Raw genomic sequence first — 16614 nt, 5'->3', positions numbered from 1 at the left:
TAGTTTCCTCTTGAAGATGTACTTGAAGTGAAGTTTCTTCTTGAAGATGTATATATCGGCTACACGTACAAGCTCAGCATCTTGGATTTTATACACTTATAGTTAACTCTATAGTACACCTTTTTTTTTTTCTTCATCCTTTAGTTTTACATGTATATTTTATTGCTGAAATGATATAAATCCTTGTAACCTACAAATATTAGATGGACTTGTAAAAGCAGCCAAGATTTACATACCTTTATTAATTAACAAACCAAAATGTAAAGATAATTGGTATATAGTACAGTAATTGCTGCAAATGACTGTAGCCTTGATTAACACTTTATTTAGTAAAAAACTTGACTGGAAGCACATTCTATTTTATATTTTTCATAAGTAATAATGACTGGTTGAAGCACTGAGTGACAGTTATAAAAATAAGTTGGTAGAATGTTAGAAAACTGTACAAAATTGCTGAAAAGACAGAAAAGTTTCTTCCAAGACTGTCTGATATTTATGATACAACACTTAAACAAAACGTCAGCATTCAACTTGTATTTCCTAATAATTTTATATTCAATTTTACATCATTATAGAAATATTTGCATGTTTATTGGTCAATACAAGTATTATACATGTATGCATAATATTTTTTTAAATAATAACAGTTTGTAAAGTTAAAATATTGGTGCTGCCACACTGCTCTTTGCAAGGGTGTAACAATTTATTCCAGGAAAATATTAACATTACTGAACATACACAATGACATATTTTAGTGAATGAAGATGAATTTTTTTTTTTTTGCATAAGCTGTAAATTTGGACTAGTGTATAGATATTTGAAGGAAATGAATAAATAGGGAAGCCATCCATTCATCAAGAAATTAAAATACAGTGGAAACTCGAGTGACGAGCGGCTCCAGTTACGAGCATTTCGAGTAACGAGCAAGCCACTTGCAGAAAATATGTCTTGACTGACGAGCTTTCGCTCGATTAACGAGCATTCCCGCTGGTTCTCGGACACAGACGACAGTTTTGTTGTTATTTCGCAAGGCGAGTTTTCCACATGACGAGCTCGGTGCCGGAACGCATTAAACTCGTTAATCGAGGCGCCACTGTAGTTATAATGAGAATGAATGCACAATGCTGAACACAGACATGACATTTATAACCTTTTTGTTGCAATCATATGTATGAATCCACATGCACCCTATATAGGAAGGGCAGATGCATCAAATTTCAATATAAGCATATCAACTTAATTTAAGCAAGTAACATCTCGATGCATTTAAGTAGACATGTACATTTTTGAAGACATAAAAACTAAAGCCTTTTAAATCCTTTATAGTAATATCTTAACACTGGCCCCAATTTATCTGATATCATTGCAATATTAAGTAGATGTCATGGTTCCACTCTATACATCTTAATATGACTACTGTATACCAAATTCTCAAAAATGAAAGCTTTTCCACAAATGATTTCTTAAAATATATTTGCACAATACTTCCTAACACCTTCAAAAAGTAAATCACAAAGATTAAAGCAGATTTATAACTAACATTTAAATAATATATAAATAAATGTATTACACACACTCCTTAACGGTACAAATAATGAACTCAAATACCACAAACAAGTTACTGTATCTATATTTTACATTTGAATACTTCTCCGAATAAAAAATATAATCTTATAACACGACAATTTCCCTACCTAATCTTCCTAGTCACAATGAGAAGGACCACTGGTTACCTGCTTTACCAGTGCAGTAGTGCTACATCAGCACATTCTACGTACAGTCCATTGCCTGAAACTTGTACAAGAACTTTAAGTAGAAAAACATTTGCACAATTATTGATTTGTACAAAGGCACATGCATACACTCATACACACACACACACACACACACACACACAGTGCTTCTATTAAATTCCCTATCATAATTAGAGTTTAGGATCACTGAAGTTTAATTCCTTAATTAACAAACCTATAGCCAACAGAATAATAATCATTATGAGCTGAGTTCGCATCAAAGTCAGCTGGGAAGGCAACTTACATTAGTTAGAAAGGGATGAGCCTTGAGGCACAGCATAGTGGAGTCATGTCCTCTAACACTATATATTAAGACACAAGTTTCTAAAGGAAGAGGCATGAGGCTCTTCCCAAATGAAAGTAAGCTGTAATTCAACTCAATCTTGAATTGGAAATTATCTGGTTGAATTCTCTGAAATTGACCACTAGAATTATTTACCAACAACAAAATCAATTACCTGAACACGGTTCTTCTGCATTACCTAATGAGTTTTGTTGTAATAGTTGCCAAAGAACTGCGAGATTGGTTGGTATTGGGCACATAACTTACAATCAATACCTTAATCTATAAAAAGCATGGTTCTACAGTAACCCTGGACAAATGGTCTTCAGTGTGGCAGTGATTATCCGACAGCTATATACATCTCATGTGACGGGGAAATTGATGCCTATAATAGTGCCTCATTTTGAGGCTCACACTTCCAGAAATTAAGAAACTTAAACAACATAATTCTAATGATTTAGTGGTAGTTATATTTTTACGTTCTTAACCAATTTGATGTCACAGGAGACAAATAGGCGACTTTAATAGTAGCCACCGCGCCCGCCTCGCCGACCACCGCCACCTCTGCCACCACGATGGAATTCCACAGTACCTACAAAAATGTGATCACTATTATACCAAATAAATTCAGAACAAATATTATATATAAACTATAATAAGATAAAATCCTTCAGTAGTAACTAGAGAGACAAATTTACAAATTATTCAGACCTGCTAAATACCATGAGAGCTGTTGAGAACAATGCAGCCCATCTTGCTGTATGACAATGAAATGGATTTGTAACAATGTCTTACAGAATAAGAGAAAATACTTACATAAAATTTAAAAAAATCAGTATGTACAGGAAAAGAACATTAATAAAAACATAAAATAGATTATTAGGAAGCAGAGATCAATTACATGTAGTCAAATTGTATAAACGTGAAGAGATATATACAGGAAGTTAACCAAACTACTGTGGGGGCCACCTTTTTATGGACCCTGGTCGGCTGCACCGTGGTCCTTTGTAAATCTGGCACGGGAAAAATCTCCACGGGGGAGCCCCCTCTTTACTTGAGGCACTAAGCCTGTGCTTATTATGCTCAATGGTTAATCCAGGGGCTGACTTAAATGGATATTTACAAAGATGAAGCCCCCTGAAGAAGCCTCCTTCTGTACAAGTTAAAGCTTGGTAGAAATATTACCATGGTGAATATTAATTACAGTAATACTATTATTCAAACATGTTTATATTTATATAAAATATTCAGCTCATCCTCCTGTTAAAATAGAGGACCGATGTGGGCCATTGTACATATATTGATGTAGTGGACAATTAAAAAGTAGAATTTGGTACTACTGAATTTGGACAAACCAGTAAAGGGCTTTGTATTTATGTTGCTAATAAAATTAACCTACCCTAACCTAACCATCATAGGCCTAATACTTGGCATCTGAGGCCTAATATAGTACATGTGTGTGTATTATACCAAGCCTAGGAATATTTAAGTTTGGTTTTTAGCTTTAATATTTCTAGACTATAAAATAAAGGTAGTACCCAATTTTACTATCTAATTGTCCATTATGTCATTATATGTACGATGGTCCACAGTTACAAACACTACTATCGAAACAGGAGGATAGGTTGCAAATATTACTTGTAAATGCTAAAAAGAGTTTCCTTACCAGAAAATCCACTGTTGTAATCTGCACTGTCTTCATATCTACCATGAACAGCAGGCTGCAAATTGGCAATTTTTGTGTTAAGTTTGGTACTCGGGTATACTCAAGGTGTATTAATTTTATACTGGCCATTCACGTATACAGTGTACTTTAGTTTGAACTGAAAATCTTGTACAGTGCTGGACCCTATCCGTTGCATCTGAAGTCCATTACTTTTTACACTTTATGCCAAACAATATCAAGTTCTTTCTATCCAAGAAAGAGTTGGGCACTCTTAAGATGACACATTTTGCGATATTGACACAAGTTAATGAGGAATTTGTTTTTTCTTAACCCCGTTTGTTGTGGCACTTTTTGTTTCCCCCGTATTCCCATCTTAATTACCATGGTGCCAAGATGCTAATCTTTTATATTTGCACTTATTTTTTTATAACTATAATAAAAAAAATTTGCTCTTTAGCTATACTGTACCAATAATTGTTGTTTCTGCATGGTCAATAATACCATTATAAATGCAACCAATAGGCATATTTACAAAAAAAATCTCTATCTATATTAAACTTATAAAAAAAACAAGGAGTACTCTTTCCATATATATTATGAAAAACAAGATAGTAAAAATAGAGAAAGAATTTTGAATTTTACTCAAATATTAAATAACTTGTTATATCACTTTCTGTGTAAGTCCATTACGAAATGTGGAGCTGAAGAAATCTGAATTAAATGCAAGAAAAGATTCTCTATGAAACCATTGGAAATTATTCAGCATGATCCAGATGATTTATTACATGGTAAAGAGGATAAAAAATAGGTAATTGTATAGTTTATGACGATAAATCTTTAAACTTTATTTTATGCTATTTCTTCACGAAATTCAAATCTTAGTCAAACATAACAAAATATGTTGCACTGTAATAATGAAACCAGACATAACATACCTGATTATATTGTCCAGACAAAGCTAAGCCCCGCTGGAACTCTCGAATCATTTCCAACTCCTTTGTTGAGTGTTCAGACGAGACTCGCAGACTGCCACCACCTCTGTTTGCATTCCAGTTTCCACTTCTTCCCGCCGTTTCATCTCTGCTTCGGCTCACTTGATTTTGGTCATAATTGTTTTGACACCCTTGTCTACTCCCATAAGGATCATATCTAATGTCATACTGCATATTGTAACCTCTATTATAGCCCCCACTGTTAGTATCCATATAGTTGCCTCCATCACCTCGGTAATCAATATAATTTCCTACATCACTCTTGTGACCAGCCATATTTCCTTCCACAAACCTGTAATTGTTGCTATTATTGCCATCGCCCCTACTGTTACTGTTACTCCCATCCCCTCTATAACCACTTACATTGCTGCCCCTGCCACCTCTGTAGCCACCGCTATAACTTCCATCATTTCGGTAATTATTACCAGAACCCTCTCCACCTGCATAGCTACCACCCTGTCCATAACTAGTAACTCCTCCCCTATAGTTGCCACCACCTCGGCCTCCTCTCTTACCACCTCGATCACCCCGACCATTCCAGTTCTGAGAATTGCCCCCTCCATTATAATCTCGTCTGCCACTATTGTCTCTACTCCCCGTGTCCCTGAGATGACCTCCCTGTGCTCTCTGTGCTCTGTCATCTCGCCCATAGCCTTGATGCCCACTGTAACTATTGCTGTACGAATTGGATGGATTTTCTCTTCCTGTAGCAGTAACGGTCTGAGGTGGTGGCCTTCTCATCATATTTTCTTGTTGTTCTTTTTCTTCCATTAACTCTTTGCTCTCAAAATATGTTCTGTTACTTGTGCCTTGTAATTTATCTTCCCCTGGAGCTGGCCAATTCTCAGTGGTAAGGTTTGGAGGTGTAACACTGAAAATAAAACAACAGAAAATACCTCACTATTATTCTCACTGTCCCATTATTCTTCCAAGATGAAGGCGGTGAGTCACAACAACGGGGCAGAAGATATAATGAACAAACCACACATCAGAAAATGAAGAAATGACGACGTTTTGGTTCGTCCTGGACAGTCATCAAGTCGTGTTGACTTGATAATGGTTTAGAATAGACTGAAATGTCGTTGTTTCTCCAATATCTGACGTGTGGTTTGGTCATCATTATTCTTCAATTTAATAGTTGCTGCAAATATTGTTTCTGTTCACTTAGAATATTGTAAAATACTCTACACAAACTATGCAGAGACAGATAACAAGTATATATATGCACACTCAGTGAAACTGCAACTTTAACCAAGTGTTAATTTACCTTCCGTTAACTTCTCTACTCCAGCTGCCTCCTCGACCACCACGGCCTCCCCTGCCTCCCCGAGCACCTCTACCCCCTCGGCCACCTCCTCCACGACCACCCTGATATGCTGGCCCCCGCACATCTGCCACTGGTTCAACAAAGTTTATAGTCTCTGCAAAGAAATGATATGACATTTATGGAAATGAGCAAAGCCACTTTAATTATATACAGTATCATAAAGCCGGCTCTCAGGAATTAAGCACCAAAATTTGCTAAACACAAGGCATGGTACACTTCGTGCAAGTTAGCACAGGCTTCTCCTGTATTTCACACATCTTTGAAATAACATTTTTGAATTATGATAACTTTAACATTATACAAAAGTCTCCTTGCACACTATTTTATTTCACTAATACTGTACATGTAGGTACATATGCTTTTGTGCAGATGACTTTGGAAGGTCTCTCAAACATGGGTATATATTTGCCATACAGTATAACCTTCAGTTTGTTTCGTGCAATTGTACTCATGCCCCAAATTTCTGCAAGATGTGCCAGATCCCGAGGGGTAGCCCAGTCTCCAAAAGAGGTGTTAACTTTTTATCTGACACATTTTTTCAATCATATCTGTCCACTGAATAATCACAAAATTGCAGCACTATGCCTCTAGCATAAATGCCACCAAATCAACCACCATCTGTAACCTCTCGCACCCTCCAGACGTCTTTCTTGGAGCTAAGGCATGCCCCCCCCCAAGCCCCCCCCCTCCCCCGACCCTCAAACTAATACGTTTACCCTCATTTATACAATATGTAAGAGTTTTTCTGTTATTAATAACCTGACCTACACATATGTAGTGGAATGAAAGTGATGACATGTTTGGGTTGGGTTATTTGTTTTCAGCCATGTTATTGAGACTGATTCACTGTAAAAAAAAGTATATTTTTCTTAATATGTCACAGGCAATGACTTTTTACTAAACCTTTAATACCTTTCTTTTCAATCATCTTAGTATCAAAAAAGTCAAAGAGGGAGGCTGGTCCTGAAGGCCGAGGCATACTAGGTGGAGGCTCAAAGTCATCATCGCTGTCATCAGGTCCTCCTCCGCCTCTCCCTCTCCCTCGACCTCTACCCCGTCCTCGCCCACCACGACCTCGACGTCCACTGTAACCATCATCATCATCTTGACTGTAATTATTTCGTTCAGAGGGAGGTGGTTGACCGCTAGCTGCCTGTGAAGAAAGAAGGACTTTACAAACTTTAATATACTTTATGCCTACTTATTACATTTTAGTGAACAAAGACTAATATTTTAATAAGGATGAGCTTGTGAAATTTTATATATTTGGTGAAGTGTGTGTTGATGACAGAATTCATAAAGAGATTACCATGAGATTCCTAATGATGCCCATGCTCCAGTAAGAGGCCTCGACTCTTACTTATAATCGGTCAATATATTGACCTTATAATTGGTCAATAATCATCAAGCGTATTAAAACAGGCAGAACAAATGAGATAATCAAAACTATATGTTTCCTTAACAATTTGACAGCAGAATTGAGCGAAAGAAGAGCAGATCTAAATCCTTTCTACCCTAAACCACAAAATGGAATAAAAATATGTCCATTTTTTTATGGTTACTACAGCACTTCAAACATGACCAATAAACCTTAACTAATAATGGAAATATATTTCTTTGCATGATAAAAGTCCAGATAGATATCAGATAACTTTGGACTATAAGATACAGCAGATAACTATAACGACTCTTTATTTGTAGGCTGAGAGATTCACTTCTCCATCAAGCAACTTATATTCAATATGTGAAGGATTTTTACTAATCCATCACATATTGAACTAGTTAATCAATTCTATAAAAAATGTGACGTATTAGGTGCCACACACACACACACACACACACACACACACACACACACACACACACACACACACACACACACACACACACACACACACACACTGGTAAAGTTACAGCTTACAATACTCAGGGCACATGAAACAAACACATAGACCCTTAACTGATGAATTGGAAACCCTTGATTGAGATGGTATAGGCTCACAAAGCTAACTAAGTCAGTATTGTGAACCTGTGGTACTTTTTTCTTGGAACTGATAAGGATATGCCAGAAAACAATCAGACACACAAACACCTGTAAACAATACATTCACTAAGCCTGCGTTCTTGCAACTTAAGGTCATGACTCACTACAAGGTTGTGAGAGACTGCTGAATGGATCACTGCTAGGGTGGGTGAAAGGAAACAGAACATAATGTCATTCTTCATACATAAAATTGTTAGTTTAATAATAATAGTATAAATGCTAATAATTATAATTTTATTGCAAATTAAAAATACAGAACTGTTCATCTATTATCTTTTTACCTTGTTTTTCTGTCAATTCTATTTTTCCCACACATCTTTAACAAAATACTGCATAGATTGTTTAAATGTAAGATGTCTGGGAAGGCATCTCTACATAAAACTGGGCATTGACTGCACTTGCATCTGGGTACAAACAAACTAGGAGTTAATACTTACAGCTTTAAGCTCCCTGATAGCCTTAACTGGATCGTTTTTGCTATTTCGGAGGGCCCATTCAGCAACCTCTTGGTTAAACCCAGCATTAACAACTTTCTGGACATTAGCATCCAACATCTGCTTGCCTCCTCCAAACACCTGAAATACATTTTAAACATTATTTTATTTTTACACAAGAGTTAACACAAGTTCTTATGAACAAATATATGTACAGTAACAAGGTGAAAAACTCATTAGAAAATGCTCTACTCAAGGCATGTAAAGAAATAGTTATTTGGCTTTAGTTATCACATTTGAATTTACCCGAGGGCCACCATATCTTAGTGGTCACAATGGAGACAGGAAGCCAGTAACTTGTCAAACATTCCCATATATCCTCTGCTCCACACTACAATAAACCTTTATACTATACAGTGAAATATTTGATAAAGTTTACAGTACCTATCTCTGTCATATGAATCCCCAGCATAGCAGTGGAACTGCCTTTTCCACTAACCCTCAATACCTCTGTTCTGGAAGTTCACCTCTACACCAGCTAAGATGAGTCATCAGTCCTGCCACCTCTCCACCACTCCACATCCTCCAGGCCTGGCACGGCCTGGTACGACTCAGAGGCAAGTCGGACACCTCAGCTAACCGGTAGTTAGCCTTCGCAAACAAGCAGTTAGCTGCCTTCAACTAGCAGTAGTACAGCCTCAACACAAAGGCACCGCCAGCCACAAACTAGCAGTTTGCTATCACCGCTTGCGTTGACACCGGCTGTGAGTCATCACTGTCAGACTATATAAAGGGCACTGCCTCCCTGGGGAGTCAGTCCCTCTCTTAGTGCTCTTGGATCACCTTAGCCTCCAGCAATGTCGTCTGCGGCCAGCTTACGTCATGTGCCGGATGCTGTAGTGGAATAGTGTTTTCCACGCCACCAGTATTTACTCATTTAGTCTTTTCATTGTATTTCTTGCACAGTTTATTCTTGTTACAATTTTCATATTATTTTATTCACCTTTGCATTATATGATCGCCAAGTGTTCTCAGGTGACATTTTTGTTCATTAATATTTCAGTAAATTGTTTTAATTATTTATTTGATGATTTTCCTTTGTTTCTACCCACAACTTACACACTGCAAGAGCAAAAGCAGCATTTTTTTTATATATGTGACAGAGCCATACCACCTTGGTTCAGTATACTAGCTGCAATACCACAACCCGTCACATATGGTATAGTCCACACTGCATTATGCCCCAAACTTGTATATTTACATCTATTAAATCTTAAACTGCTAAGCTATGTAGAAGGTCTACATCCAGATGCTCTTGAAAACACATAAGGATCAATTGCATATGTCAGTTGGAGTACAGAAGGGAGGGACTTATAAGGGAAAAGGACCAAGCCATTATGACTATATAGCACTGGGAAGGAGTCAGGATAAGGATTTGGGATGGGATGGGGGCAAAGGAATGGTGTCCAGCCACTTGGATGGTTGGGGGATTGAACGCCAACCTGCATGAAACGAAATTTCACTTCATGCAGCAAGAAATTTAGATAGTGATGAGAGCAGTTTAGGGGTTAAAAAAAAAGATACACAAAATAAAAGGGCAGAGACATAAGACACTCAACTGATGAGGATGTCCAATATAAAACACTACAGAAAAATATGTGGGTGACATTTTAATGTTAATTCTGTAATGTTACCTTTATATTTCCTTCTTTGGCCAACTCTTTAACAGTTTGCTTCCGCTGAGCCTCAAATTCATCATCCTGCTTGTCTTTACTATTGGGATCCTTCAGGGCCTTGAATTTCTGCATCTCATGGGGGTCCTTTAAAATGCGTTTGCCAAATGGTACCCAAAGAGGAGGACCAGAACCATCAGCAGCACGAACTCCCCGGCTAAATTTTGAAACACTCTGAAAAATTAAGCAAATAGTCAACATTATACTAAATCAGTTTGAAACTGATTACAGTATTTCTATTTTTGTATTGGCTTATGAAAAGGTTCATTGCGAGTAAGATATTCTGGCATACTGAAAAATATAGTGATCTGCTATACATTATTGAATCAACCAACAGTCAGGTAAAAACAATATATATCCAGCAATTCTGTCACAGGGCCTAAAGTGCCCCTGAAAACCACATAAAGTAATTGAAAATCACTGAACAATGATCAATCCTGACAGGATAACAGATATTCAAAAGAGTTTGTTTTCAAGGCAAAAGTAACAAACACCCAGACACATTATACAAGTGGTCATCAATGGTAACACCTTAGCAGCATTACAACAAATCATTCTGGATTCCATGGGATATCACTACCAACAAATGAGCAGCACTATTCATGTCAGATATACCCATCGGCAATCTTGACATTTTGGACTAGTGTACAGTTTTCTCCAATACCTTTCTAGCATCCTTAATGACCCAGCAGGTAAGTTTTGAAAAAGATACCATACAACAAGAATGAAGTACTGTACAACAGTGCATTGCATTAATCAATGAAAATAATAACCCACTATTTTGAAAACACGAGGAAACGGAGACTGTATACTGTATTTTGATCCCAACCTGGGAGCCTGTTCAGCAGTGAGTGGAGGAAATCACTCGTTGCTGAAGAGGATCCGAGGTTGGGATCGAAATATGCAGCCTACGTTTCCTCATGTTTTCAAAATAGTGGGCTATTATTTCCATACTGTGAGACCCTTAACAAAAATTATGTCTTGAATGTAATAAAACATCCTTTTCTGGTGGGGCCCTCAGTAGCTTCCTGACCTAAGTATTGGTACAGCCAAGTCTTGCGGAGATAAGCCAGGGCTCTGAGATTAACCCTTACCTACCAGATAAGCCAGGACAAGAATCTGAGTCTATCTCTATGAGGTGAAGGAAGCATGCAGATCAGATACAAAAATAAAAAAGCTAAATAAAAACGTAAGTGCAACTAAACACGCTGTGTATACAATCTAACTACAATGGCGCCTCGATTAACGAATTTAATCCATTCAGGCACCGAGCTCGTCTTGCAAAACAATACTGTCGTCGGAGGCGTTCGAGAACCAGCAGGAACGCTAGGAAGCACCATGTGGTTTGCTCGTTAATCGAGCGAAAGCTCGTCAACTGAGACAAATTTTCTGCGAGTGGCTAGCTCGTTACTCGAAATGCTCATAACTGGAGTCGCTCGTCACTCGAGGTTCCACACTATATGCTGAACTACTGCCTGTTAGATGCTCACGGGTTACCTGGGGTCCCAGCCAGGCAGCACCATCACTCACAAACCACCCAAACTGAAACCCTTCACCCTATGGGAAAGAAGATAACATGGTAGGGACACTAAGCTACTAAATGCCCCACCAGCAAGGGGCATATCATTACATTCACTGTTTGATCTCCCAACAGTACCTTAACAGAGGAGGCCTACATTACTGAAAAAGAACAAATTACTAAACAAAAAAATGTGACCAGGGCTTTCCTATGAGAGAAAGAAGAGGGCCTGTGGCAGAACATCCTCAGCTGCATGCCAAATTCACAAGCACAACATATGCACACTACAGCCAAGGAGCAGCTATTAAATAACATGAGGCTAGAGCGTCAATATCCCAGAGCCTGGATGATAGCCATGGACAAACTTTATTGGGGAAGAAAGTCAAATTTTCAGACATCAAAAAGCAAGGATACGCAGTATGGGGCTAGCACAGAAATACGATCCAGACTGCACTACATGAGTGAATGACATTCCTGACTGGCATAGACTCTGGGTGAATAGGGTTGCTATCTGGTGGCAGCCAAGCACATTATGGTTGGGCTGTTTACTTCACAGCAATAAACTGTTTGCTTTTTTCTTAGATCTACTAATTTCGTTTCAAGTAGTTGCTTGTTTTGATATGCTTTATACTTTCTGGAGGATTTGATCCACAAGCCTCCCTGACCTCATAGAGCCAGTGATTCTGGTCCTGGCTTCCAGTTGACTCTGCAGGGTCTTGGAGACCTGATGTGATTCATTAAGATTTGGTAGCTCCAGTGCAATTGTTCAGGAGCTACTGAAGGGACCGTCCCAGAAAATGTTTATTTTAAAAATAAGATGTGACAGCTAATATTGAACATTATGATTGAGAAATTGCATGTACCCAGTATGCATTACTTATATATATATGTTTAAATGTAAGCCTGAACATACTTATTATACTTAATCTAAGAACATATGATAGACAGCATTATATGAAAATAGGGGGGGATTGGATTTTGAATTAAAATGGCTACAAACCATTTAAATGAAACCCATAACTTCACTCTTTTAACTTTCCCACAAACTTGCATCCGTGTGATTAAGTCAACACACAAAACAATCACCACGACATACTGCTGAGAGCTTCCACTTGTCATATAACTCCTGGACAGTGCCACCAATCACAGTGATGTTGTTTGGGGACAGTAACAAAAACCCGCCACAAACAGGAATCTTGCCTGTTAGCCGAATCTTAGTGCCTGGCGCAGTCTTGAGACTGGAAGAGAGCCATTTCATATATATTAGAATAAAGTAACATACAGTAGCATAATATCACTCCAATATGCATTTCCATCAGGCATATATATATATATATTAAAAAGAGATAAAACACTTACAAATATTCTGATTATATCTAACTAACTAAGCATGCAGTAAAACATTGATTTGTTGTTGTTGTTTCAGATTTAGCTATTCAGAACGAAGTGTCCATGTAGCACAGGCTATGGTGAGCCCATAAAACATTCATTGTTATTTAGAACTTAAGTACCACAAGGCTCACCTAAGTGGCTTGATATTCTGCATCTCTAGAGCTTGTATGGAACTAGAGCCATCTGTCAGAGAGACTCGCAACATTCTAGGAGCAGTGCCCGAGTCCTCAAAGGCTTTGGGTGCAGACACATTGCGCATTTTTGACACTTGTAGTACAACTGGTCCAGGCAGCTGTAAAAATATGCAAACAGTTGCTGAGCATTTCATAAATAATAAATGTAGCCACTTGTAGCACTATTGGAGTATGCAGATTCAATTAAATGTCTAAATTTCCCAATTAAATGTCTAAATTTCCCAATTAATTGTCTAAATTTCCACCTTGCACAGAAATGGTCTAGGTTAAATTCCAATGCACTAACTCTACATAGAAATTTACCTATAGAATACTGTACTTACAAAACAGATGCAAGACTCACCGAATTTTTCTTACCCTTCAGCACGTCCTCTGGGAGACAAGGAGCCCCTATGTCTTTCAAGTCACTCTGAAATAGGAATATATTCAGTACGAAACCTATATATAGTATAATTCACAGTGGAACCTTTTTTTTCATTGCACTTTAGAGAATGGCAAATTGTATAGCACAGTTCTTAAGAGCATATGATAAAAATAGATAAAAATGATACAAAAATGAATTTCAAAGTGAGATTGCAGGAAGGAAATTTCTGGACTCACTAGGTGCTTCTGTAACCTATCTGCCTAGTTAAACATTCATTTTTGGCCATTACTATATTTACTCCACCTATAATTTTGTTTTTATTAAAACATTTAGCAGGGCCAATAATAAATACAGTACTGTATATCAATAAACTCAGTTGCAATGTTATCTACTTGGCTCCAACATTCACAGTGTATGATCTTACGAGTGAAATGGATTTACATGGATTTACATATCACATAAAAGGGGACTTGAAAGTATGTTTTGTTCATTCTCTAATAAATCAGCATACACCATCCTATATAATGGTAGCCAGGTGATACGTACATTGAGTATTTCCTGAGATGCTTGCTGGAGATTAAGGTTGTTGCCCTCTAAGATGCCCTCAACACCTTCCTCACTCAAACTCCTATATCAGAAGGAAAAAAGGTATGAATTAATTTTTCCATATTATTATCGGATACCAAACAGCAGAGGGGTAAATTAATTACATGACCTAATGTCGTAATAATGTCCTAATGTCTTTCCTAATAATCAAACTTACCACTCCCTAGAAAGTTGTATTATTTGAAGAAAAACATTTGTAACATCCACTTTTGTTCTGGCAACATTTCTTATGTTTGCTGTGAGGATATTAAACAGCCATTGACTTCTGATGTTCATACAGTATTCTCTCACTGTGCTTATGGCACCTCTATTTTCATCAGGTCAATTCTGCATAATTTCCTGCCATATTGTTTGCTTCAGATTGTTTTTTGTTGTACAAATTTGGGACTTTGAGACGGTCATAATAATTTTAGTGGTTTTGTTATGTTCATGAATGTTGCACATGTTATCTGTATTGCCTCTATTTCAAATGGAATGGGGAATCAGGAGAAAATGCCAAGCCGTTACGACTATATAGCACTTGGAAGGGGTCAGGATAAAGATAGGGGACGGGACGGGATGGTTATCTATCTTGAGGTTATCATGAAATGATTTCAGGGCTTAGAGTTGCCGTGGCCCGGTCCTCGACCAGGCCTCCTTTTTGTTACACACCCCCAGGAATGCATCCCTGGGCTATTTTACAGCTAGGTGAACAGGGGTATCAGAGTTTAAGAAACTATGGCCATTTGTTTCTGCCTCCATCGAACTCGGAACCTCAGGACTACGAATCCCGAGCGCTGTCCACTCAGCTGTCAGGCCTTTACAGGGGCCTGACAGCTGATGAGGGAAAAGGAATTATGATTTCAAAAACCTCTCCTACTTTGAAACAGGAAGTACCATGCAATACTCTAGGTGCGACAATACAAGTGATTTGAATGGCCCGAGCATTGTCGTGGCATCCCAGGATCTATAATCATAATCCATCCTATAATTTTCATGGCTGATGCTGTATCAGCCCTGAAGTACAGTATGTGGATTCTGGACGAAGGACAGTTTAGCAGGCTTTGTAATACATACTAAACATCAGCTCATCTGACATCATTATTCCCAGATCTTTTACACACTGTTTTTCTTCTATGAGTAGATCTCATTGTATCTAACAAGATAAAGTTCTTGCCTGAAATATCCTCCATAAAACCCATTGTTGAACTGCTCCCCTAAATCTTAATTTGACCGTTTTGTTGAATTGTCTAAACAAAAAATTAACAATGTCCTACGACCCTGGGGTTGTCCACCTCCCCCACACAGGCAGGTCCTTCACACTGACAACACCAGCAGGGCCCCGTGTTCCTTCTGGCCTGTAAGGATGGCCTTACCATCCTTCCCCCTTGAGCCTGGAGAGGAGCTCCTTGGCAGACACCATGATCAGAGGGAGGGAAGAGGCCGGGGACAGAGAGGGAGAAGTTAGCTGGCGAGGCCGACCGTCACCACCACCACCAAGGCCTTGTAAACAACCCGACGCCAAGTCAGCCTCAACCCGCAACACTCTACATGCTAAACCTTGCCTTCCTCCTTATCTAATTTATCTAATTGTACTTACTTACTTGTCCTTGCGGGGGTTGAGCTCTGGCTCTTTGGTCCCGCCTATCAACTGTCAATTAACTAATGTACAGGTTCCTGAGCATACTGGGCTCTATCATATCTACATTTGAAGCTGTGTATGGAGTCAGCCTCCACCATATCACTTCCTAATGCATTCCATTTGTCTACTATGACACTGAACAAATTCTTTCTAACGTCTCTATGGCTCATTTGGGCACTCAATTTCCACCTGTGTCCCCTAGTGCGTGTGCCCCTTGTGGTAAATAGTCTGTCTTTATCTACCCTATCAATTCCTCTGAGAATCTTATATGTGATCATCATATCTCCCTCTAACTCCTGTCTCCCAGTGACGTGAGGTTTAATTCCCGTAATCTCTCCTACTACACACTTGATGTAAATACTTACCTGAATTTACTTAAGGGGCCACTATCTCTAGTGGCCTCGATGAGGATGGGAAGTGTGTGTATATATATATATATATAAATACTCAATAAAGACACACAATAACGCATATAATGGGAGAAAGGATCACCCCTTACAAAATTCTCAGATATTGACAGTGTGAACAAAGACAAACTATTTTAGCATGGTGGGAACACGCACAAGGGGACACAGGTGGAAACTGAGTACCCAAATGAGCCACAGAGATATTTGAAGGACTTTTTTTCAGTGTCAGAGTAGTTAAC

At 38.3% G+C, this 16614-nt stretch overlaps 1 protein-coding gene across 3 annotated transcripts; it reads right to left on the bottom strand.

Moving 5' to 3' along the window:
* Positions 1–224: 224 nt before the first annotated feature.
* LOC138353129 (uncharacterized) lies at positions 225–15982 on the bottom strand. Of its 3 annotated transcripts, none has more exons than XM_069305960.1 (12): positions 15931–15982; positions 14288–14369; positions 13735–13786; positions 13315–13475; positions 12888–13029; positions 10234–10446; positions 8543–8680; positions 6974–7214; positions 6002–6155; positions 4678–5605; positions 3743–3797; positions 225–2668 (listed from the first exon to the last, which is right to left on the bottom strand). In XM_069305960.1, exons 4-12 carry the CDS (start codon positions 13440–13442, stop codon positions 2598–2600), a joined length of 2070 nt encoding a protein of 689 aa, XP_069162061.1. In that variant the 5' UTR covers positions 13443–13475; positions 13735–13786; positions 14288–14369; positions 15931–15982; the 3' UTR covers positions 225–2597. The 3 variants fall into 3 exon arrangements, with proteins under 3 accessions (XP_069162061.1, XP_069162060.1, XP_069162059.1); XM_069305959.1 differs by having other exon boundaries at positions 13721–13786; positions 15931–15981; XM_069305958.1 differs by lacking the exon at positions 15931–15982 and adding an exon at positions 15703–15860 and having other exon boundaries at positions 13721–13786.
* Positions 15983–16614: the final 632 nt, after the last annotated feature.

The sequence above is a fragment of the Procambarus clarkii genome, chromosome 56 (assembly GCF_040958095.1).
Source record: "Procambarus clarkii isolate CNS0578487 chromosome 56, FALCON_Pclarkii_2.0, whole genome shotgun sequence".
NCBI lineage: Eukaryota > Metazoa > Arthropoda > Malacostraca > Decapoda > Cambaridae > Procambarus > Procambarus clarkii.
This window is presented reverse-complemented; position numbering and strand designations above follow the sequence as displayed.

Bases quoted from the DNA above. Each gene is read 5' to 3' on its own strand.
- LOC138353129 (XM_069305958.1), bottom strand. From the start codon at position 15,749: ATGGTGTCTGCCAAGGAGCTCCTCTCCAGGCTCAAGGGGGAAGGATG. The intron at 13,030-13,314 runs GTGAGCCTTGTG...GCTCTCTTCCAG, and splicing joins CAGAATATCAAGCCACTTAG to TCTCAAGACTGCGCCAGGCA. The intron at 2,669-3,742 runs GTAAGGAAACTC...ACATTTTTGTAG, and splicing joins TTACAACAGTGGATTTTCTG to GTACTGTGGAATTCCATCGT.